Source organism: Scardinius erythrophthalmus, assembly GCF_964197995.2.
Source record: "Scardinius erythrophthalmus genome assembly, chromosome: 18".
Classification (NCBI taxonomy): domain Eukaryota; kingdom Metazoa; phylum Chordata; class Actinopteri; order Cypriniformes; family Leuciscidae; genus Scardinius; species Scardinius erythrophthalmus.
The window spans coordinates 40,269,303-40,291,914 of record NC_138238.1 but is presented as its reverse complement, the minus strand read 5'-3'; the positions used below and the strand labels follow the sequence as shown (position 1 = coordinate 40,291,914).

At 44.3% G+C, this 22,612-nt stretch overlaps 2 protein-coding genes across 5 annotated transcripts in view; both read left to right on the top strand.

Moving 5' to 3' along the window:
- Window positions 1–4,738, top strand: part of wdr45b (WD repeat domain 45B) — a 15,395-nt gene extending 10,657 nt beyond the window's left edge. Inside the window, exons 9-10 of one of the 2 annotated variants that reach the window (XM_081392355.1) lie at window positions 3,336–3,457; window positions 3,563–4,738. In XM_081392355.1, the coding sequence (XP_081248481.1) occupies window positions 3,336–3,457; window positions 3,563–3,669 (229 nt within the window). In that variant the 3' untranslated portion in view covers window positions 3,670–4,738. The remainder of the gene's footprint in view (window positions 1–3,335; window positions 3,458–3,562) is intronic. The other variant, XM_081392354.1, reaches the window with a different exon arrangement.
- A 77-nt stretch (window positions 4,739–4,815) lies between these two features.
- Window positions 4,816–22,612, top strand: part of foxk2a (forkhead box K2a) — a 54,573-nt gene continuing 36,776 nt past the window's right edge. For all 3 annotated transcript variants that reach the window (XR_014032046.1, XR_014032047.1, XM_081392299.1), the window contains exons 1-8: window positions 4,816–5,831; window positions 6,604–6,798; window positions 7,794–7,935; window positions 8,028–8,174; window positions 13,062–13,255; window positions 13,725–13,909; window positions 17,270–17,524; window positions 19,333–19,491. Coding sequence is in view for 1 of the 3 variants with exons in the window: in XM_081392299.1 (XP_081248425.1) it covers window positions 5,554–5,831; window positions 6,604–6,798; window positions 7,794–7,935; window positions 8,028–8,174; window positions 13,062–13,255; window positions 13,725–13,909; window positions 17,270–17,524; window positions 19,333–19,491 (1,555 nt within the window). In the remaining 2 variants the exon portion in view is untranslated. The remainder of the gene's footprint in view (window positions 5,832–6,603; window positions 6,799–7,793; window positions 7,936–8,027; window positions 8,175–13,061; window positions 13,256–13,724; window positions 13,910–17,269; window positions 17,525–19,332; window positions 19,492–22,612) is intronic.

Below are 22,612 nucleotides of genomic sequence, written 5' to 3'. Positions count from 1 at the left end.
TCCTCTAACTCTGCGTCTCCTCTAACTCTGCGTCTCCTCTAACTCTCCGTCTCCTCTATCCCTGTCTCCTCTAACTCTCCGTCTCTTCTATCCCTGCGTCTCCTCTAACTCTGCGTCTCCTCTAACTCTGCGTCTCCTCTATCCCTGCGTCTCCTCTAACTCTGCGTCTCCTCTAACTCTGCGTCTCCTCTATCCCTGGGCGTCTCCTCTATCCCTGCGTCTCCTCTAACTCTGCGTCTCCTCTAACTCTGCGTCTCCTCTAACTCTGCGTCTCCTCTATCCCTGCGTCTCCTCTATCCCTGCGTCTCCTCTAACTCTCCGTCTCCTCTAACTCTGCGTCTCCTCTAACTCTGCGTCTCCTCTAACTCTCCGTCTCCTCAAACTCTGCGTATCTCCTCGAACTCTCCCGTCTCCTCGAACTCTGCGTCTCCTCTAACTCTGCGTCTCCTCTTACTCTGCGTCTCCTCTAACTCTGCGTCTCCTCTAACTCTGCGTCTCCTCTTACTCTGCGTCTCCTCTAACTCTCTGTCTCCTCTTACTCTGCGTCTCCTCTTACTCTGCGTCTCCTCTAACTCTCCGTCTCCTCTATCCCTGGGCGTCTCCTCTATCCCTGCGTCTCCTCTATCCCTGCGTCTCCTCTAACCCTGCGTCTCCTCTAACTCTGCGTCTCCTCTAACTCTCCGTCTCCTCTAACTCTGTGTCTCCTCTTACTCTGCGTCTCCTCTAACTCTGCGTCTCCTCTAACTCTGCGTCTCCTCTAACTCTGCGTCTCCTCTAACTCTGCGTCTCCTCTAACTCTGCGTCTCCTCTATCCCTGCGTCTCCTCTATCCCTGCGTCTCCTCTAACTCTCCGTCTCCTCTATCCCTGGGCGTCTCCTCTATCCCTGCGTCTCCTCTATCCCTGGGCGTGTCCTCTATCCCCACGTCTCCTCTATCCCTGCGTCTCCTCTATCCCTGCGTCTCCTCTATCCCTGCGTCTCCTCTATCCCTGGGCGTCTCCTCTATCCCTGCGTCTCCTCTATCCCTGCGTCTCCTCTATCCCTGCGTCTCCTCTATCCCTGCGTCTCCTCTAACCCTGCGTCTCCTCTAACTCTCCGTCTCCTCTATCCCTGCGTCTCCTCTATCCCTGCGTCTCCTCTTACTCCGCGTCTCCTCTAACTCTGCGTCTCCTCTATCCCTGCGTCTCCTCTAACTCTGCGTCTCATCTATCCCTGCGTCTCCTCTATCCCTGCGTCTCCTCTATCCCTGCGTCTCCTCTAACTCTGCGTCTCCTCTAACTCTGCGTCTCCTCTAACTCTCCGTCTCCTCTATCCCTGGGCGTCTCCTCTATCCCTGCGTCTCCTCTAACCCTGCGTCTCCTCTAACTCTCCGTCTCCTCTATCCCTGGGCGTCTCCTCTATCCCTGCGTCTCCTCTATCCCTGCGTCTCCTCTATCCCTGCGTCTCCTCTAACTCTGCGTCTCCTCTAACTCTGCGTCTCCTCTAACTCTGCGTCTCCTCTATCCCTGCGTCTCCTCTATCCCTGCGTCTCCTCTAACTCTGCGTCTCCTCTAACTCTGCGTCTCCTCTAACCCTGCGTCTCCTCTAACTCTCCGTCTCCTCTATCCCTGGGCGTCTCCTCTATCCCTGCGTCTCCTCTATCCCTGCGTCTCCTCTAACTCTGCGTCTCCTCTAACTCTGCGTCTCCTCTAACTCTGCGTCTCCTCTATCCCTGCGTCTCCTCTAACTCTGCGTCTCCTCTAACTCTGCGTCTCCTCTATCCCTGCGTCTCCTCTAACTCTGCGTCTCCTCTAACTCTGCGTCTCCTCTATCCCTGGGCGTCTCCTCTATCCCTGCGTCTCCTCTATCCCTGCGTCTCCTCTAACTCTGCGTCTCCTCTAACTCTGCGTCTCCTCTAACTCTGCGTCTCCTCTAACTCTCCTCTATCCCTGCGTCTCCTCTATCCCTGCGTCTCCTCTATCCCTGCGTCTCCTCTAACTCTGCGTCTCCTCTAACTCTGCGTCTCCTCTTACTCTGCGTCTCCTCTAACTCTGCGTCTCCTCTATCCCTGCGTCTCCTCTATCCCTGCGTCTCCTCTAACTCTGCGTCTCCTCTAACTCTGCGTCTCCTCTATCCCTGCGTCTCCTCTATCCCTGCGTCTCCTCTAACTCTGCGTCTCCTCTAACTCTGCGTCTCCTCTAACTCTGCGTCTCCTCTATCCCTGCGTCTCCTCTAACTCTGCGTCTCCTCTAACTCTGCGTCTCCTCTATCCCTGCGTCTCCTCTAACTCTGCGTCTCCTCTATCCCTGGGCGTCTCCTCTATCCCTGCGTCTCCTCTATCCCTGCGTCTCCTCTAACTCTGCGTCTCCTCTAACTCTGCGTCTCCTCTAACTCTCCTCTATCCCTGCGTCTCCTCTATCCCTGCGTCTCCTCTATCCCTGCGTCTCCTCTATCCCTGCGTCTCCTCTATCCCTGCGTCTCCTCTATCCCTGCGTCTCCTCTAACTCTGCGTCTCCTCTTACTCTGCGTCTCCTCTAACTCTGCGTCTCCTCTAACCCTGCGTCTCCTCTAACTCTGCGTCTCCTCTATCCCTGCGTCTCCTCTATCCCTGCGTCTCCTCTATCCCTGCGTCTCCTCTAACTCTGCGTCTCCTCTATCCCTGCGCGTCTCCTCTATCCCTGCGTCTCCTCTATCCCTGCGTCTCCTCTAACTCTGCGTCTCCTCTAACTCTGCGTCTCCTCTAACTCTGCGTCTCCTCTATCCCTGCGCGTCTCCTCTATCCCTGCGCGTCTCCTCTATCCCTGCGTCTCCTCTATCCCTGCGTCTCCTCTAACTCTGCGTCTCCTCTAACTCTGCGTCTCCTCTATCCCTGCGTCTCCTCTATCCCTGCGTCTCCTCTATCCCTGCGTCTCCTCTAACTCTGCGTCTCCTCTAACTCTGCGTCTCCTCTAACTCTGCGTCTCCTCTATCCCTGCGCGTCTCCTCTATCCCTGCGTCTCCCCTAACTCTGCGTCTCCTCTAACTCTGCGTCTCCTCTAACTCTGCGTCTCCTCTAACTCTGCGTCTCCTCTAACTCTCCGTCTCCTCTAACTCTCCGTCTCCTCTATCCCTGCGTCTCCTCTAACTCTCCGTCTCCTCTAACTCTGCGTCTCCTCTAACTCTGCGTCTCCTCTAACTCTCCGTCTCCTCTAACTCTGTGTCTCCTCTAACTCTGTGTCTCCTCTAACTCTGCGTCTCCTCTAACTCTGCGTCTCCTCTATTCCTGCGTCTCTATCCCTGCGTCTCCTCTAACTCTGCGTCTCCTCTAACTCTGCGTCTCCTCTAACCCTGCGTCTCCTCTATCCCTGCTCTCCACAGCTTGGCATCCGCCAGTTTTCTGCCCAAGTATTTCAGCTCCAAGTGGAGTTTCTCCAAGTTCCAGGTGCCGTCCGGTTCTCCCTGCGTCTGTGCCTTCGGGACCGAACCCAATGCTGTGATCGGTATGTAACGCACACTTCGCACATCAGCTCTTATTATGAACAACAGCCTTATAACATGCATGTGCTGAACGTTCCCACTGACTCCCTGATTCCCAACTCTTCCAGCGATTTGCTCGGACGGGAGCTACTACAAGTTTCTGTTTAACCAGAAGGGCGAGTGTTCAAGGGATGTGTACGCGCAGTTCCTGGAGATGACCGACGAGAAGATCTGAACACACACTCACACACACACACACACACACACACACACACACACACTACTTGACTTTACCAGATTCTGACGTCTCAGAGTTTCCCGGATGTGGACTCCGGTGGGATTCGGAGCGTCACACAGACGAGCAGGAGAGAAGTCTCGCTCTAAAGTCTCTCCTGACTCGACTGAGACTGAGACCGCAGAGTGAGTGACGAGGGAAACATGACTTTTTTGAAAGGACAACCTTTTTTAAACGGTCTTCCATGGGATTTTTAATCCGGCAGGAGATGATCCGGGCCACTAGCTGATCTAATGTAGGAGTGCCTCTGGAATTCACATCTGCATCATTCACACTATGTATTTGCAAACTATTTGTTAGTGTTAGAAATTGTTTTTCTTGATGTAAGAACACCGATAAACGAATCACGTAACTACATATTATATAGACTAGTGTAACAAAACAGACATCTTCGGTGTACATGTGTGCTCCTCATTTCATGCAATGCAATATTTTTTCTTCCGCAAGGATTTGCCGGCTTTAAGGAAATCTGATTAATATTCTCTCAGTGTAAAGGTTGTGCTTCAGTAATTATCACACGAGTAATGTGACAGATTTACTCCACATTTACACTCCTAATGGTTTCAAATAAAATGATCAGCTTTTCCCCAAATTAACCCAGAATAACTACATTGCTACTTTAAAAAAGTTTAATGTTTGGAGATTGTAAACTCTTGCAGTAATCCTCTTCAAGACGAATGCGCTGAACCGGAAGTGCCCAGTCTCATCACCTGAAGAACAGTGTTTTTACGTTTGTCTTCATTCTTATAACTGTTCTTTGAAATGTATCTTTCAGCGATTTTGTAAATCATTTGATGCTTTTGTCATTGATAACGTGCAAGTGATACGCATAATTTCATGAAGATGATGATGTAAGATGATGCACACAGAATTCAGTATCATATGACAAATTAAAGATGATTGTAAACAATTAGGAATGGCAAATCCTTCATGCCACTGCTGACATGGTTAGGGTCAGGGTTAGGGTTATCAGACTGTGTGGAAAGATGCGTGCGAGTGTGATTTCAGGAATCTTTTATGAGCATCTTCTCTCTCTATTATTGTTTTAAGGAACATGGCAAAATGAATGATGCATATTTTACTTCCATGATGACTTGTTTATCTCTAGTCAAGTCACCTTTATTTATACAGCGCTTTTACAATACAGATTGTTTCAAGCAGCTTTACGGAGATAACTGGAAATAATGCAACACTATTTAGTCAAGAATGCAACAGTATCTATGAAGCAGCAGCAGCACACCAGCTTCATTACAGGGGCACACATGCCTTTAACCCAGAGCAGAGTCTAAAACTAAACAAGGTGTTAGGAGTAGTTTCTGAAAACATCTACAACACATGTATTGCCATGAATGTCATGTGGAGATGAGTTGATCATTATATGTCTTTGGTTAAAACATGTCCGCAGCAGCCGAACTCAGTGACTTCTCCCACACACACACACACACACACACACATACACACTACATGCGTGTCAGCCGCTCACAGTGCAACCAACCGCTGACGCCGCACGCGCTCGCGCCTCGCTGCTGATTGGCGGATTGCAGTTTTCTCCTCCAGATCTGGAGAGCGATTGGTCGCGGCGGCTGTCAGTCACGCTAGCCCCGCCTCCTCGGTTTGTTTGGTAGGGTTGCTGGTTTTCTCGTTCTCTTGTCGCGGCGGTGGGTTGGAGCCGCTGTCCCCGGGCTGCCGCGTTCCTGCTTATTTATTTCTCATCCTTTGATTCGATCCCCCCACTAAATTCTGCAACCGGGCCTCCCGACCGACACACGGCCGCCCGCTCCTTCCTTCTACAGTGTCCAGACCCGGTCCAGAGAGCGAGTAAAGATGGCGGGCTCGGTTGTCGCCCGGCTCGAGGGCCGAGAGTTCGAGTATCTGATGAAGAAGCGCTCGGTCACCGTGGGCCGGAACTCGTCCCAGGGCTCCGTGGACGTCAGCATGGGCCACTCGAGCTTCATCTCCCGCAGGCACCTGGAGGTGTTCTCCGCCGGGGAGGACGGCTCCGGGAACGGGGACTTCTACCTGCGGTGCCTCGGCAAGAACGGCGTGTTCGTGGACGGCGTGTTCCAGAGGCGAGGCGCGCCCCCGCTGCAGCTGCCCCGAGTGTAACCGCGTTTGTTGTGTTTCAGCACGTGTTGATTATGACAAGCTCGCTGTCTCAGTCTGTGCACGCTAAACACTACAGCTTTCTCCTGCGTGCATCTCCAGCATCTTCTCTTAAAGCGTAACAGACGAGTATAGTGCCTGGAGATCCACTGGTCAGTGTGTTGCGGGCTTCATTCAGTCCCGATGACCTTTTAGTTGACCCACATCTGACGTACACTGGACCCATTCATAACATGACAAAAGGAGTAGTCAGAATTAGTAGCCTGGTTAATGTGGTTCATATTTTAATGCACACTAATGAATGATTATGAGAATATATCGTGTAAATCTAATGTAATCACACTTTATTAACGCCATATTTTGACCTTGCATGCATGGAGGAAGGACCACAATTTGTTTACAGTTCTTCTTATTCCATCTTCATTTCGCCTTTGTTTTGTTGGTGCAGAGGGTCTGTATTAAATCAGCTGCACCTCAGATCATAAAGATAGAGCTATTAATGGTTAGCAGAAGCGTCTAACATCACATAAAGGCCATTGAAGGGTGAGCCAAGATTCATGTGTGTATATATATATATATATTTCTGATGAAATATGAGTCATGTAATCAAGCCAATCTGGTGTCCATATATAAACCGGCTGTACTGTTGCTGAGACGTTGTTTATCAACATCTATGCGTTTTATTTTCATGGATATTTACTTTAAAAATACCACGTGATAAACTTGTGTAATAGGTTGAAATCACTAACTCTCTTGTTTGCTGTTTTGCAGGTGCACTTTCCGATTTCCCAGCACAAACATCAAAATTACGTTCACGGCCCTGTCCAGCGACAGGAGGGAGCGCAGGAACGCCCCGGAGTCTCCCGTCAAAGCGGTCCAGCCCCAGATCTCCCCGCTGACCATCAACATTCCCGACAACATCGCACACCTGATGAGTCCACTCCCGTCTCCCACCGGAACCATCAGGTCAGAACCCTAACCTTAACCTTTAACCCTAACAAACATCTCCGTTGTTTTGGTCAATATTCAAATCACGATTATTCAACGCGATTATTAAAGGGCGATGTGATCAAACTTAAATTTGACTAGAGATCAGTATACTGATACTGCAGCAAAAACTAATAGTAGCTTAGCTAATAAAACCCTTTAAGCCCTCAAAACAGTTACAGAAGACATTCGGCAATACATAAAAACAAAGAAACTAATTACAAACAAAACCACCAAAATATATAATACAACAGAACAAAAATACAAATGAAGTAAACAGTGTTTTAGGTTTTTCAGGAAGATGTACTCACAGTGGAATTCAGAAACATAATAGCTTTCAACAGAAACTGAGTGACCAAATGTAAGATACATCTGCATAGTCTTCTCTGTATACATTATTTTTATATTTATTTATTTATTTATTAATGCTTATTAAAGCTTCAAAAGGTATTCATTCAAGAGCAGTGAGTGGTTTTGATTAGCATTAATGGGTTTGACTAATGCAGTAATATTGGGCTGCTGTCCCTTTAAGAGCTGCACTGATCCGACGGATCCGATATACTGTTACACGCTCATCCGTTTCTTTCCCAACTGTTCACACTGAAGACATCACGACGGCGTTCGACAGTTTCGCGTGTGGGCTGTCTGAGCGTTTAGCCGCGGATCCGAAGCCCACGGTATAGTTTGCTTGTGCGCGTTTGGCTCCGTCTCGGAGAAGCGCTGGGAGAACAGCGTCTTTCTAAAGATCAGGAACATCCTGCAGTTCAGCAGCAGTGGACTTCATTTCCCAACTCTCACTGATCTGGCTGATTCGGATGTGAAGTCTGGCTTAGGGAGGAACGAACGCTGCACAATAATCGTTTCACCTCGAAATCGAAAATCAGTTGCGATCCATTGCACAGCCCTACTCATCATCACTGGGATATTTTTAAAGCACAAATGTATTGAATTATGCATATGTCATGTTTCCTCAGCGCTGCTAACTCGTGTCCGTCGAGTCCGAGAGGAGCGGGTCTCTCCAGCTACAAGATTAGCCGCGGCCTCACAGCGGAGCTCATCAATGAAAACTCCCAATCCGAGAACGACAAGGAAGCTTCCGGTGGAGACAGTCCGAAAGTAATGACGCATGTTATCTGTCCCTCCAGTGATGTCCCGCTCATCAGTGCGCCTCGGATCTGCCGGTAACGTGTTGTTCTTGTGTTTGACAGGACGACTCCAAGCCTCCGTACTCGTACGCTCAGCTCATCGTTCAGGCCATCACGATGGCAGCAGACAAGCAGCTCACGCTGAACGGGATATACACACACATCACCAAGAACTATCCGTATTACAGGACAGCAGACAAGGGCTGGCAGGTGAGTGTCCATCGGTTCTTCTGTGTGTTCGCGCGCCTGAGTCGGTTCGCGCGTTCACGCGCCTGAGTCGTTTTTTTTTATTGAAAACAACCCAAACAACACCTATATACATTTGGATGCTGCATTAAAGGGTCATTTCACCCATTTGAACATTGTTTTTTATTTAAAGTGGGTCATATATGTAGTCGAAATGTAAAAGAAATGTTGAATTTGGTGCCTTTGTGACCGAGAAAGGACAAAAAATAACTTCAGGACGCATTTGTATGAAAGACAACAACTCCCACAATGCACCACATTGCACAGCTCCGCAAGCCACTCCCACTAATCCAGAAAGCGCATATCTGCCTATAAGAGAAATCACTCTTCCGTCTACAAGGCTAGCTACCACCAGAGCTTGAAATTAATTTCACATTCACACAAAATGTCTAGTTAGTTGGCGAACTCATTAGTGCATTACTCCTCGTTTGTATTTCTTTCGAAAAGGTGAATTATTGCATGGTACCTGGATGTTCAGTCAGAACATATGCGGTGCGAAACTAGGAAACTTGTTCACAACACAAACGTCCGTGTCCTCGTCTGATTCAGCGATTTCGTCCAGGAGAAATTGTCATCGTTGAAATTCTTTGCCGCAGACGGACTCTATCTCTGTGTTCGTAGCGGTTCGTAGTTGCATAGTGAGATCACCGACGCCACCGGTCCGCCCTAACTCGAGCCAGTCCGGGCTCCTCGTCCGCGGCAGGCAGGTCTTCTGCCTCGGCTGCTCTTCGCTATAATGCGGCTTGTAAAGGTAGCCACAAACACCTGATTCAAGCATCAGACTTCCGAAATCCTCTTCCTCTAGTCTATATCATATTGAGCACTCTCCTCCGCTATTGTCATAACTGTACATCTGTCTCCACAGCGCCTGTTAGCTTAGCTACAAACAAGATGGAGGATATTGCTTTCAGTTTCAGAGAGTAAAGTCCCACCCACTGATCTGTAATAGGTCTGTAGCGTGAGCGGGTCCCGCCCCCTGGGAGAGATGAGGAACGAGTGCTTGTAGTCTCAACAGAAATCCCCCCCTCTTACACTTCCTCCGACAATGACGCAAAATGACGATTTTTGCGTCATTGTAGGAGGAAGTGTAAGAGGTAAATAACAGATTTCTCCCGTATCAGGGAAAAATGAAAGAGTGTTGCACGACCATTCAATAGTATGACTGGGTTTCTAACAATGCAAAGCTTAATGCAAATGGGTGAAGTGTCCCTTTAAACAAATTCTTAAAGGGAAAACAAATGTAAATAATAAATCAACTCCATAGCTGATACCAAGTGATCAAGGGCTTAGGACGTTCCAATTCAGCCCATTGCAGTTTCCACCAGTAGTGGTGGTCCAGTGGTCAGTGATGTACAGATTGTAATCAACCAGAATGCCTATTACCGCCGCGGCAAAACTACCACGGAAAAAATAAAACAGTCGCATTTCAAACCCATTTGCAAAATGACCGCCAGGTGGTGCAAAGGGATATTGTGCAAAACAGCAGCAATTGCTTTAATGTCAATTTACAAACAGTAAGGATGAAATACTACAACTATGGTAAACAGAATAGAACATTTTATAAGGCCAGAAAATAGAATAACAAGTTAAAAATAGAGACGATAACAATATAACCTGTATTTCATATTTTAGCCTAGACGTCGGTGGGTGACAAGCCTATTCCCCGGGGAGCAGTGCGATTTAAAAAAAAAAAAAAAAAAAAAAAAAAAAACACACAAAAAACAACACAAAACCAAATTTAATACCAAAAATAACAAACAAAAGTAAATTATGTGCAATAAGCTGATTATTTGTACTATTCTATTGGAATGAGACGAATGAAGAGCGCTTCTCACTCGTGTGAGCTAACACTCATTGGAACGTTTGGGCATTCGCAACGAGTAAAGTCATGGCCGAGTGGTAGAACTTACGTTTCGATCATTTAGATGACATGGGTTCAAATCCCGAACTAACTTGGACTACTGTAATTTTTATATTAGCCTATTAATGCATTTTATAGCCTATTATTGATGCAGAGAGATTTGTCTAGTTCTAAAACTCTGTTACACCATAGTTTTCTGCTTATATTTATACAATAAAATTACAATGCATTTCCATTTTACACTAAGGAACAAATATTATACAATGACTTTACTTCTGTAGCCTATAATAATTCCAATCGTAATTTCAAAAGCAGTTCTGTTAATTTTTTTATTTTATTTTTAAATAATAAAATAAATATAGCCAAGACTAGAGGCTGCAGGACTATCAATGCTAATTCAATAGACCATATAAAATATATAAAGTAAAGATATGCAACAGGCACGTTTAAACGACAAACAATAAAATCAGAGCCAGTATTCTGTTACGTTCAAGGTTCCAGTGGCAGTAATGCATTCACGGCTTTTCAAAATGTCACAAAGCGTTTTGAGATTGTTTTGAATGAAATATTGACGTTTATAATTAAGTGTTTTGGCACACCACGACGAGTGGCGCTATGCATTGTTCTAAAGCCAGGTTTTAATCTGGCATGTTGAATTAGTGTTCGACAAACGCGGCGGCGCATTCATTTGGATTTATTTTTCTCTTAACAGCTAAAATAACTTAATAGGCTACTCTGTAATTTTTCGGTCATACAGATAAGAGTAGAGTATAGCCTACATCGTTCAAAACTGTAAACTTTTATTCATATTAGGCTAACGACAAAAGTTTGTCTGTTGTCTCTGTCTCCGGGAACTGCGCCTCATCTCAGTCACGATAAGATATTAATCGGCTATGTCTAAAGCCTGATTATCTAATCCATATGAAACTGAGAGGTACAGAGGATCTACTCAAACATGTTTAGCTATCATGTGAGCGCTTCACAATGAGGAAAGGACAAGGAAAGGGTGAAAATCTCGCTCTAATTAAATGTAGGCTAAATCGCCCTGAATTAAATTGTAAAAACAGATCAAATAAATTTATTTGTCAATGTTGCGATTATTGTTTCATATAAGGTCATAATTATTCTATAAATGTTATTTAGTTTAACAGCAGCACGAAGCACTGTGGTTAGAGATTTATTTGAATAAAAATAAAAAAATACTTTATTCACAAATCGCACCCTGGTTGTAAGCATTCAAAGATCCCTGTGGAATTTAATATTGAGTTGAACATTTTGTTCATGACAACAAATGAACATGCGTTAGTTTTGCTTGGAAAAAGCTGGCCCAAACTGAAGTAGCGTTTTAACTCTTCAATTATTGAAATAATTAAATATTTAGTAATAAACATTTATGACAGAAATATCACTACATAGCCTAAATTATTTAATTCCTTCATTATCAACACTTGAATAGCCTATTGCTAATGTCTAGAATAGCGATTTAAGTGTGAATTGCAAACTTTGTTTTGTTTTGCAAACTCAGATAGCCTGTGGGGGGTTTGGAGAAGGCAGTATAGATGCTTTATCGTGGGGGTGCAGGACAAGAGGTGTTAATGTTCCGTCTCTCATATGGAGAGTGCCGGATAGCCAGCCTGATGAGCAGGCAAAGGCAAAATTCTTATAAGGATAAATCTCAAAATCTCCAAAAGTCCATATGTAGGCCCTATATCTTATTAAACTAAATATTGTAGTTTTGTTTATTGTATTTAAAGGTTTTCCACACACAATTTCAATTTAGCAGATACAGAGCTCTTTAATTCGCGATCAACCTCGTTTTTTATAGGTGAATTCAGCAAGGCGTGTTGTATCTTTGAAGCAACAAAGAGAGAGAGAGGCAAAGAAAAACGCCTGTTCTTAATTTGTTGCTTTGAACTATTTTCGTTTTGTACCGTTTAAATTTTTTAACTTAGCTGCAATTTCTTTGACAATAGAAATTTAAAATGTTGCAAGAATAAAATTCTGTGTTTCTTATTTTGCATCGCAAAGGGAATAAACTCTATCGATGCAACCCTGTTTTAAATATATAAACTGTCCTGACACTTTATTCCTTGAAATGTGTGATGGGGTTTCAAACTTTTTTTCTTTTACATTTTCATTGTTTATTTTTTTAATTGAAAGCAATACTGTAGGCTATTGAAAGTATTTTTCTGATTTGTTCGATCTGTTTTGAAAAATGTCTTCCGTTGCTTTGGCCGGGTATCACTGTCAGTCATCTCAATTTCGTGAATGATTCACAAAACAATAATTTAGCAGATTAAAGACGAGCTTCATCATCTTCATTTTCTGGTGCGACCGGCTGACAGTATTCCTTCATCAGATGTGTCGTCTTTGCAGCGGCTCAACTGGAATGTAGCAAATTTATGTTGTAAATTGATAATTAAACAAGATGCTTGACTTTAATAAACAGTTACATATTTAAGCATCAAGAACGGAAAAACATAAACACTGTCGGCTGCACTGAGATTCGATCTCGGATCGCTTGATGCTCTGAGAGGCTCATGTTGTTGCGTTGACCACAGAGCTATCGTCTGAATACTGTTAAACTAATGTCTTATGCTCTTACAAAGCCTCATTGATGTGGCCTTATATTTTTCTATTGCAATGTTTTATGTTGTATTTTTTTTCTTTATTCAATTTAATTTCAGTAATTTCAGTATTGTGATTATGAATTCGTTCAATGTTTCATTTGAATTGATCTGCTACAAGCTTTCAATCGCTCTCAATGAGCCGCGGCGGCAGTTTACGCAATAGAATAAACTGACACTTTGCAAAGTCTGTGATTGTAGCGCCTCTTAGCGGTAAGAGGCTGCAAATACACACCCGCAATTTACCGCCGCGGGAACGGGCGGTTGAGTACCATCTGTAGTACACTGGCTTCATCATTACGGTCTCAAATCAGATTCAGATCTTTTGACCCTTAACCTTTCTGTCTCATGTTTCTCTTCCAGAACTCGATTCGTCACAATCTGTCCTTAAATCGCTATTTCATCAAAGTGCCCCGATCCCAGGAGGAGCCGGGAAAAGGCTCGTTCTGGAGGATAGATCCCTCATCCGAGGGGAAGCTCGTCGAACAGGCGTTTCGTAAGCGTCGGCCTCGTGGCGTTCCCTGCTTCCGGACTCCCCTCGGTCCACTATCATCCAGGTGATCCGGGTTTACTGTAACCCTATCGGGAGAGAGAGTTTATTACTGTAACCCTATCGGGAGAGAGAGTTTATTACTGTAACCCTATCGGGAGAGAGAGTTTATTACTGTAACCCTATCGGGAGAGAGGGTTTATTACTGTAACCCTATCGGGAGAGAGAGTTTATTATGTGAGTGGATCATGTGTTTGCTGGTGCCTGTGGAACAGCTGACCAGTGTCTGTTACTGAACCAGCAGGACATTATCTTAAATCAGAGTTAAAAGCGCATCTATTCTCTTTAATCCTCCTCATGTCTGATGTTCTTTATGTCATGCATGACTTTTTTAATCTTTTGCCTGTGATAAAAAAAAAAAAAAGTATTGTATTTGTAACTTATTTAAATCATTGTTCAGAACATTGGTCAACCGTCTCTGTTTTTAACTGCTTTATAAAAAAACTAAGATTAGTTTTCCTCTTTCTCCCTCTCAGGAGCGCTCCGGCGTCTCCAAACCACACTGGGGTGCTGTCGGCCCACTCCAGCGGCGTTCAGACTCCAGACAGCTTATCTAGGGAAGGCTCGCCTGTTCCCATGGAACCCGATCCGGCTCCGGCTCCGGCCATCCAGCCCAAACTAGCAGTCATTCAGGAGGCCTGTTTCACACAGAACACTGCAGGTAACGGCAGGGATAGAACTGTGCCACTGCTGACACTAGAGCCAGTCAGGGGGTGTGTGTGTGTGTGTGTGTGTGTGTGTGTGTGTTTCAGGCCTACAGCTCGAACTCCAGTGATAAAGACTCCAGACTTGACTCGACTCGAACTCCAGTGATAAAGACTCCAGACTTGACTCGGACTCCAGTGATAAAGACTCCAGACTTGACTCGACTCGAACTCCAGTGATAAAGACTCCAGACTTGACTCGGACTCCAGTGATAAAGACTCCAGACTTGACTCGACTCGAACTCCAGTGATAAAGACTCCAGACTTGACTTGGACTCCAGTGATAAAGACTCCAGACTTGACTCGGACTCCAGTGATAAAGACTCCAGACTTGACTCATACTCCAGTGATAAAGACTCCTGACTTGACTCATACTCCAGTGATAAAGACTCCTGACTTGACTCGGACTCGAGTGATAAAGACTCCAGACTTGACTCGGACTCCAGTGATAAAGACTCCAGACTTGACTCGGACTCCAGTGATAAAGACTCCAGACTTGACTCGGACTCGAGTGATAAAGACTCCAGACTTGACTCGGACTCCAGTGATAAAGACTCCAGACTTGACTCGGACTCGAGTGATAAAGACTCCAGACTTGACTCGGACTCCAGTGATAAAGACTCCAGACTTGACTTGACTCCAGTGATAAAGACTCCGGACTTGACTCGAACTCCAGCGATAAAGATTCCGGACTTGACTCGGACTCCAGTGATAAAGACTCCAGACTTGACTCTGACTCCAGTGACTCGGAATCCAGACTTGACTCGACTCGAACTCCAGTGATAAAGACTCCAGACTCGACTCGAACTCCAGTGATAAAGACTCCAGACTTGACTCGGACTCCAGTGACTCGGAATCCAGACTTGACTCGACTCGAACTCCAGTGATAAAGACTCCAGACTTGACTCGGACTCCAGTGATAAAGACTCCAGACTTGACTCATACTCCAGTGATAAAGACTCCAGACTTGACTTGGACTCCAGTGATAAAGACTCCTGACTTGACTTGGACTCGAGTGATAAAGACTCCAGACTTGACTCGGACTCCAGTGATAAAGACTTCAGACTTGACTCGGACTCGAGTGATAAAGACTCCAGACTTGACTCGGACTCCAGTGATAAAGACTCCAGACTTGACTTGGACTCCAGTGATAAAGACTCCGGACTTGACTCGAACTCCAGCGATAAAGATTCCGGACTTGACTCGGACTCCAGTGATAAAGACTCCAGACTTGACTCGGACTCCAGTGACTCGGAATCCAGACTTGACTCGACTCGAACTCCAGTGATAAAGACTCCAGACTCGACTCGAACTCCAGTGATAAAGACTCCTGACTTGACTCGGACTCCAGTGATAAAGACTCCAGACTTGACTCGGACTCCAGTGACTCGGAATCCAGACTTGACTCGACTCGAACTCCAGTGATAAAGACTCCAGACTCGACTCGAACTCCAGTGATAAAGACTCCTGACTCGACTCGAACTCCAGTGATAAAGACACCAGACTCCAGACTTGACTCGGACTCCAGTGATAAAGACTCCGGACTCGACTCGAACTCCAGTGATAAAGACTCCAGACTTGGCTCGGACTCCAGTGACTCGGAATCCAGACTTGACTCGACTCGAACTCCAGTGATAAAGACTCCAGACTCGACTCGAACTCCAGTGATAAAGACTCCAGACTTGACTCGGACTCCAGTGACTCGGAATCCAGACTTGACTCGACTCGAACTCCAGTGATAAAGACTCCAGACTCGACTCGAACTCCAGTGATAAAGACACCAGACTCGACTCGAACTCCAGTGATAAAGACTCCAGACTCGACTCGAACTCCAGTGATAAAGACTCCAGACTTGACTCGGACTCCAGTGACTCGGAATCCAGACTTGACTCGACTCGAACTCCAGTGATAAAGACTCCAGACTCGACTCGAACTCCAGTGATAAAGACTCCAGACTTGACTTGGACTCCAGTGATAAAGACTCCAGACTTGACTCGGACTCCAGTGATAAAGACTCCAGACTTGACTCATACTCCAGTGATAAAGACTCCAGACTTGACTTGGACTCCAGTGATAAAGACTCCGGACTTGACTCGAACTCCAGCGATAAAGATTCCGGACTTGACTCGGACTCCAGTGATAAAGACTCCAGACTTGACTCGGACTCCAGTGACTCGGAATCCAGACTTGACTCGACTCGAACTCCAGTGATAAAGACTCCAGACTCGACTCGAACTCCAGTGATAAAGACACCAGACTCCAGACTTGACTCGGACTCCAGTGATAAAGACTCCGGACTTGACTCGGACTCCAGCGATAAAGACTCCGGACTTGACTCTACTCGAACTCCATTGATAGACTCCAGACTTGACTCGAACTCCAGTGATAAAGACTCCAGACTTAACTCTACTCGAACTCCAGCGATAAAGACTCCAGACTCCAGACTTGACTCGGACTCCAGTGATAAAGACTCCAGACTTGACTTGGACTCCATTGATAAAGACTCCGGACTTGACTCGAACTCCAGCGATAAAGACTCCAGACTTGACTCTACTCGAACTCCAATGATAAAGACTCTAGACTTGACTCTACACGAACTCCAGTGATAAAGACTCCTGACTTGACTTGGACTCCAGTGATAAAGACTCCAGACTTGACTCAGACTCCAGTGATAAAGACTCCAGACTTGACTCGACTCATACTCCAGTGATAAAGACACCTGACTAGACTTGGACTCCAGTGATAAAGACTCCAGACTTGACTCGAACTCCAGCGATAAATACCCCAGACTCGACTCGAACTCCAGCGATAAAGACTCCAGACTCCAGACTTGACTCGGACTCCAGTGATAAAGACTCCAGACTTGACTCGACTTGAACTCCAGTGATAAAGACTCCAGACTTGACTTGGACTCCATTGATAAAGACTCCAGACTTGACTCTACTCGAACTCCAATGATAAAGACTCTAGACTTGACTCTACACGAACTCCAGTGATAAAGACACCTGACTAGACTTGGACTCCAGGGATAAAGACTCCAGACTTGACTCGAACTCCAGCGATAAATACCCCAGACTCCAGACTTGACTCGGACTCCAGTGATAAAGACTCCTGACTTGACTAGGACTCCAGTGATAAAGACTCCTGACTTAACTCAACTCGGACTCCAGTGATAAAGACTCCAGACTTAACTCGGACTCCAGTGATAAAGACTCCGTACTGGACTCGGACTCCAGTGATAAAGACTCCGGACTTGACTTGGACTCCAGCTTAAAGACTTGTGAACATCTCTGGTCTGACCTGGTTTACTCCCACAGGTTCTCCTCTGAACACGCAGCCGGTCCTCATCACAGTGCAGCGGCAGCTCCCTCAGACCCTGAAGCCCCTAACCTACACTGTAGCTACTCCGGTGTCCTCCGCGTCCCAGCAGCCCCTGCAGACGGTCCATGTAGTGCACCAGATCCCGGCGGTGTCCATGGCGACCGTCACCGGTCTGTCTGTGGCTGAGCCGGTGTTCAGCCAGACCAGCGTTGTGTCCGCGCGTGAGAATGGAGAGCACCAGGAGGTCAAAGGTGAGCGTGTGGAAGCTCTGTGATAATAGGGCTGAATATCAGAAGCTCTGTGGAATACTTGATTCTGATTGGCCGAGGTCTGATTTCCGCGTGTGTGTTTGTCCAGCTTCCTTTAATCTGGAGACTCGCTCTCTCCCGTTCCATCTTTGTCTGAGTTTAGGCTTCAGTATCAGTCACTGTAATATCGCTGTCGTGTCTTTGACACTGTAATGGATTATAAGTAGAGCCCGACCGATTTATCGGCAGGCCGATATTAGGCATTTTCCAAACTATCGGTATCGGCATTTGTAATGGCCGATAAATGAATATTTCAAAAATAAAATAAAAACGGACGAAACACCCTTCAACCATGTCATGAGTGTTGGCGTTGTATAGTTTGTCCACCAGAGAGCACTCTACACCGTCCCTGTTGGCAACACTCGTGTATAACGCGCCACACATCCTGCAACCTGCTGATCCAGACAGAGTCGGGCAGAGAGAACCAGTTATCCGCGAGTGAGATCATCGGTGAAGTGTGTTCATGGTAGGGGTGTGCGATATGACGATTTTTGATCGTGGACGATTAAAATGTCTCCACGATCTGCTTTTGAAGAAATATCGTAGTATCGTGCATTCTATCAGTTGCTATTCTGGCGCCCATCATACTGAACAACGCGATGTATATTCACATAAAATGTTAACGCAGCGGAAAGGGACACTGCAGTTCACAAAAGTTCATAATTTGCATGTGCTTTGATGCCTTGTCGGTTAAACATTTAATTCGCGTGCTGATGCGCTAACATGTGTTTCTCAGCGCGTACATCATGTGAAGCTCACATGCACTAAAAGCCTGTCTACCAGCGCCTGGATACTGGACTAAGTTATCTTTCGAGTCTTATTGTGCTAATACTGTCAAATACACACAAGGTTTACATAAACAAAGTCGGTGATGTCTAAAGTGAAAGCAAACTTGAGAAAATTGATAGAAAATCTGCTTGTCAAATGCGTGTATATTAGACGCGTTGCGCGCAGCTCTTAAAGAGACAGTAGTAATAGTAAAGACGTTGCAGACTGTCGTTCAGCCGCAGCATTAACGAGTCACATAATGGATTTAGATCGCTAAATAGTAGGTTTTAGAAGGCAGGCAGCAACTGATGATTGAAAATGGTTTGATGTAGCTTGATGGAAAGAATTTAAAAAGTGCAGGTAAAGGGATAAGCAAGCTGACATTGTAATTATAAGGTAGTTTATAAGGCAATGTAGGGACTAATTATATTTTGATGTTCCTCTGTTCTGTTGTGACAATAAAAGAAACAAGTTTCTTTTTAAAATGCATTATCATATTATTTTAGTTAAAACTCATAAATAACTACAAATAACTAATGTTAGGGAAATCTGTTAATGTTTTGTTGCGCGTTTCTGAAATTTAAAAATATATCGGCCGATATATCGGAATATCGGATTTTAAAACCAACAAATATTTGTATCGGTATCGGCCTTCAAAATCCTTTATCGGTCGGGCTCTAATTATATGAATAAACAGCCAAGAGTTTTAAAACCATTTCAAGTCATATCAATATTTTTTTGTCCAAATAACTATTATTTATTTGGTTTAATTTGTGTAATTAATGATATGACTGTTACTACGTCTTGTTTGAAGATGTTTGATGAACCGTTCTTCTTTGTGGAAGCTTCGAGTTCAATATCTCGAGTTCAACTCTCATCAATATTTTGTCCAGTTATTATGTGGAAAGTATCTGAGTATGATGTATAATATCATAACTCGTATCAGAAAACCTCTGTAATGCTGTGTGTCGTTTATGTCTCAGTGAAAGTGGAGCCGGTTCCCTCCATCACAACGTCTCTGGGTGGGACGGCCCGTGTTCTGCAGACGGTCACTATCGTGGGTCAGCACCAGCTGCCGGTCAAGGCCATCACTCAGAACGGGACGCATGTGGTCTCAGCAGTCCAGGGCTCCGGCAGCACTGGTGAGCCTCTCTCACATCACTAACCCTTCAGGAAGGGTTACAGAATGGGTTATTACAGTATTTCTATTTACAGAATGGGTTGTTACAGTATTTACAGCATGGGTTACTACAGTATTTACAGCATGGGTTATTAGTGTTTACAGCATGGGTTATTACAGTATTTACAGAATGGGTTACTACAGTATTTACAGCATGGGTTACTACAGTATTTACAGCATGGGTTATTAGTGTTTACAGCATGGGTTACTACAGTATTTACAGAATGGGTTACTACAGTATTTACAGCATGGGTTACTACAGTATTTACAGCATGGGTTATTAGTGTTTACAGCATGGGTTATTACAGTATTTACAGAATGGGTTACTACAGTATTTACAGCATGGGTTACTACAGTATTTACAGCATGGTTTATTACAGTGTTTACAGCATGGGTTATTACAGTATTTACAGCATGGGTTATTACAGTGTTTACAGCTTGGGTTATTACGGCATTTACAGAATGGGTTATTACAGTATTTACAGCATGGGTTATTACAGTGTTTACAGCTTGGGTTATTACGGCATTTACAGAATGGGTTATTACAGTATTTACAGCTTGGGTTATTACGGCATTTACAGAATGGGTTACTACAGTATTTACAGCATGGGTTATTACAGTGTTTACAGCTTGGGTTATTACGGCATTTACAGAATGGGTTATTACAGTATTTACAGAATGGGTTACTACAGTGTTTACAGCTTGGGTTATTACAGTGTTTACAGCTTGGGTTATTACAGTGTTTACAGCTTGGGTTATTACGGCATTTACAGCATGGGTTATTACAGTATTTACAGCATGGGTTATTACAGTGTTTACAGCTTGGGTTATTACGGCATTTACAGAATGGGTTACTACAGTATTTACAGCATGGGTTATTACAGTGTTTACAGCTTGGGTTATTACGGCATTTACAGAATGGGTTATTACAGTGTTTACAGCATGGGTTATTACAGTGTTTACAGCTTGGGTTATTACAGTGTTTACAGCATGGGTTACTACAGTATTTACAGCATGGGTTATTACAGTGTTTACAGCTTGGGTTATTACGGCATTTACAGAATGGGTTATTACAGTATTTACAGAATGGGTTACTACAGTATTTACAGCTTGGGTTATTACAGTGTTTACAGCTTGGGTTATTACGGCATTTACAGAATGGGTTATTACAGTATTTACAGAATGGGTTACTACAGTATTTACAGCTTGGGTTATTACAGTGTTTACAGCATGGGTTATTACAGTGTTTACAGCTTGGGTTACTACAGTATTTACAGCATGGGTTACTACAGTATTTACAGCATGGGTTATTACAGTGTTTACAGCTTGGGTTATTACGGCATTTACAGAATGGGTTATTACAGTATTTACAGAATGGGTTACTACAGTATTTACAGCTTGGGTTATTACAGTGTTTACAGCTTGGGTTACTACAGTATTTTCAGCATGGGTTACTACAGTATTTACAGCATGGGTTATTAGTGTTTACAGCTTGGGTTATTACGGCATTTACAGAATGGGTTACTACAGTATTTACAGAATGGGTTACTACAGTATTTACAGCTTGGGTTATTACAGTGTTTACAGCTTGGGTTACTACAGTATTTACAGCATGGGTTACTACAGTATTTACAGCATGGGTTATTAGTGTTTACAGCTTGGGTTATTACGGCATTTACAGAATGGGTTACTACAGTATTTACAGCATGGGTTATTACAGTGTTTACAGCTTGGGTTACTACAGTATTTACAGCATGGGTTACTACAGTATTTACAGCATGGGTTACTACAGTATTTACAGCATGGGTTATTACAGTGTTTACAGCTTGGGTTATTACGGCATTTACAGAATGGGTTATTACAGTATTTACAGAATGGGTTACTACAGTATTTACAGCTTGGGTTATTACAGTGTTTACAGCTTGGGTTATTACAGTGTTTACAGCATGGGTTACTACAGTATTTACAGCATGGGTTATTACGGCATTTACAGAATGGGTTATTACAGTATTTACAGAATGGGTTACTACAGTATTTACAGCTTGGGTTATAACAGTGTTTACAGCTTGGGTTATTACAGTATTTACAGAAAGGGTTACTACAGTATTTACAGCATGGGTTATTACAGTATTTACAGCATGGGTTACTACAGTATTTACAGCATGGGTTATTACAGTGTTTACAGCTTGGGTTATTACAGTGTTTACAGCATGGGTTATTACAGTATTTACAGCATGGGTTACTACAGTATTTACAGCATGGGTTATTACAGTATTTACAGCATGGGTTACTACAGTATTTACAGCATGGGCTATTACAGTGTTTACAGCTTGGGTTATTACAGTGTTTACAGCATGGGTTATTACAGTGTTTACAGCATGGGTTACTACAGTATTTACAGCATGGGTTATTACAGTGTTTACAGCTTGGGTTACTACAGTATTTACAGCATGGGTTACTACAGTATTTACAGCATGGGTTATTACAGTGTTTACAGCTTGGGTTATTACGGCATTTACAGAATGGGTTACTACAGTATTTACAGCATGGGTTATTAGTGTTTACAGCTTGGGTTACTACAGTATTTACAGCATGGGTTACTACAGTATTTACAGCATGGGTTATTACAGTGTTTACAGCTTGGGTTATTACGGCATTTACAGAATGGGTTATTACAGTATTTACAGAATGGGTTACTACAGTATTTACAGCTTGGGTTATTACAGTGTTTACAGCTTGGGTTATTACAGTGTTTACAGCATGGGTTACTACAGTATTTACAGCATGGGTTATTACAGTGTTTACAGCTTGGGTTATTACGGCATTTACAGAATGGGTTATTACAGTATTTACAGAATGGGTTACTACAGTATTTACAGCTTGGGTTATTACAGTGTTTACAGCTTGGGTTATTACAGTATTTACAGAATGGGTTACTACAGTATTTACAGCATGGGTTATTACAGTATTTACAGCATGGGTTATTACAGTATTTATAGCATGGGTTATTACAGTATTTACAGCTGGGGTTATTACAGTGTTTACAGAATGGGTTACTACAGTATTTACAGCATGGGTTATTA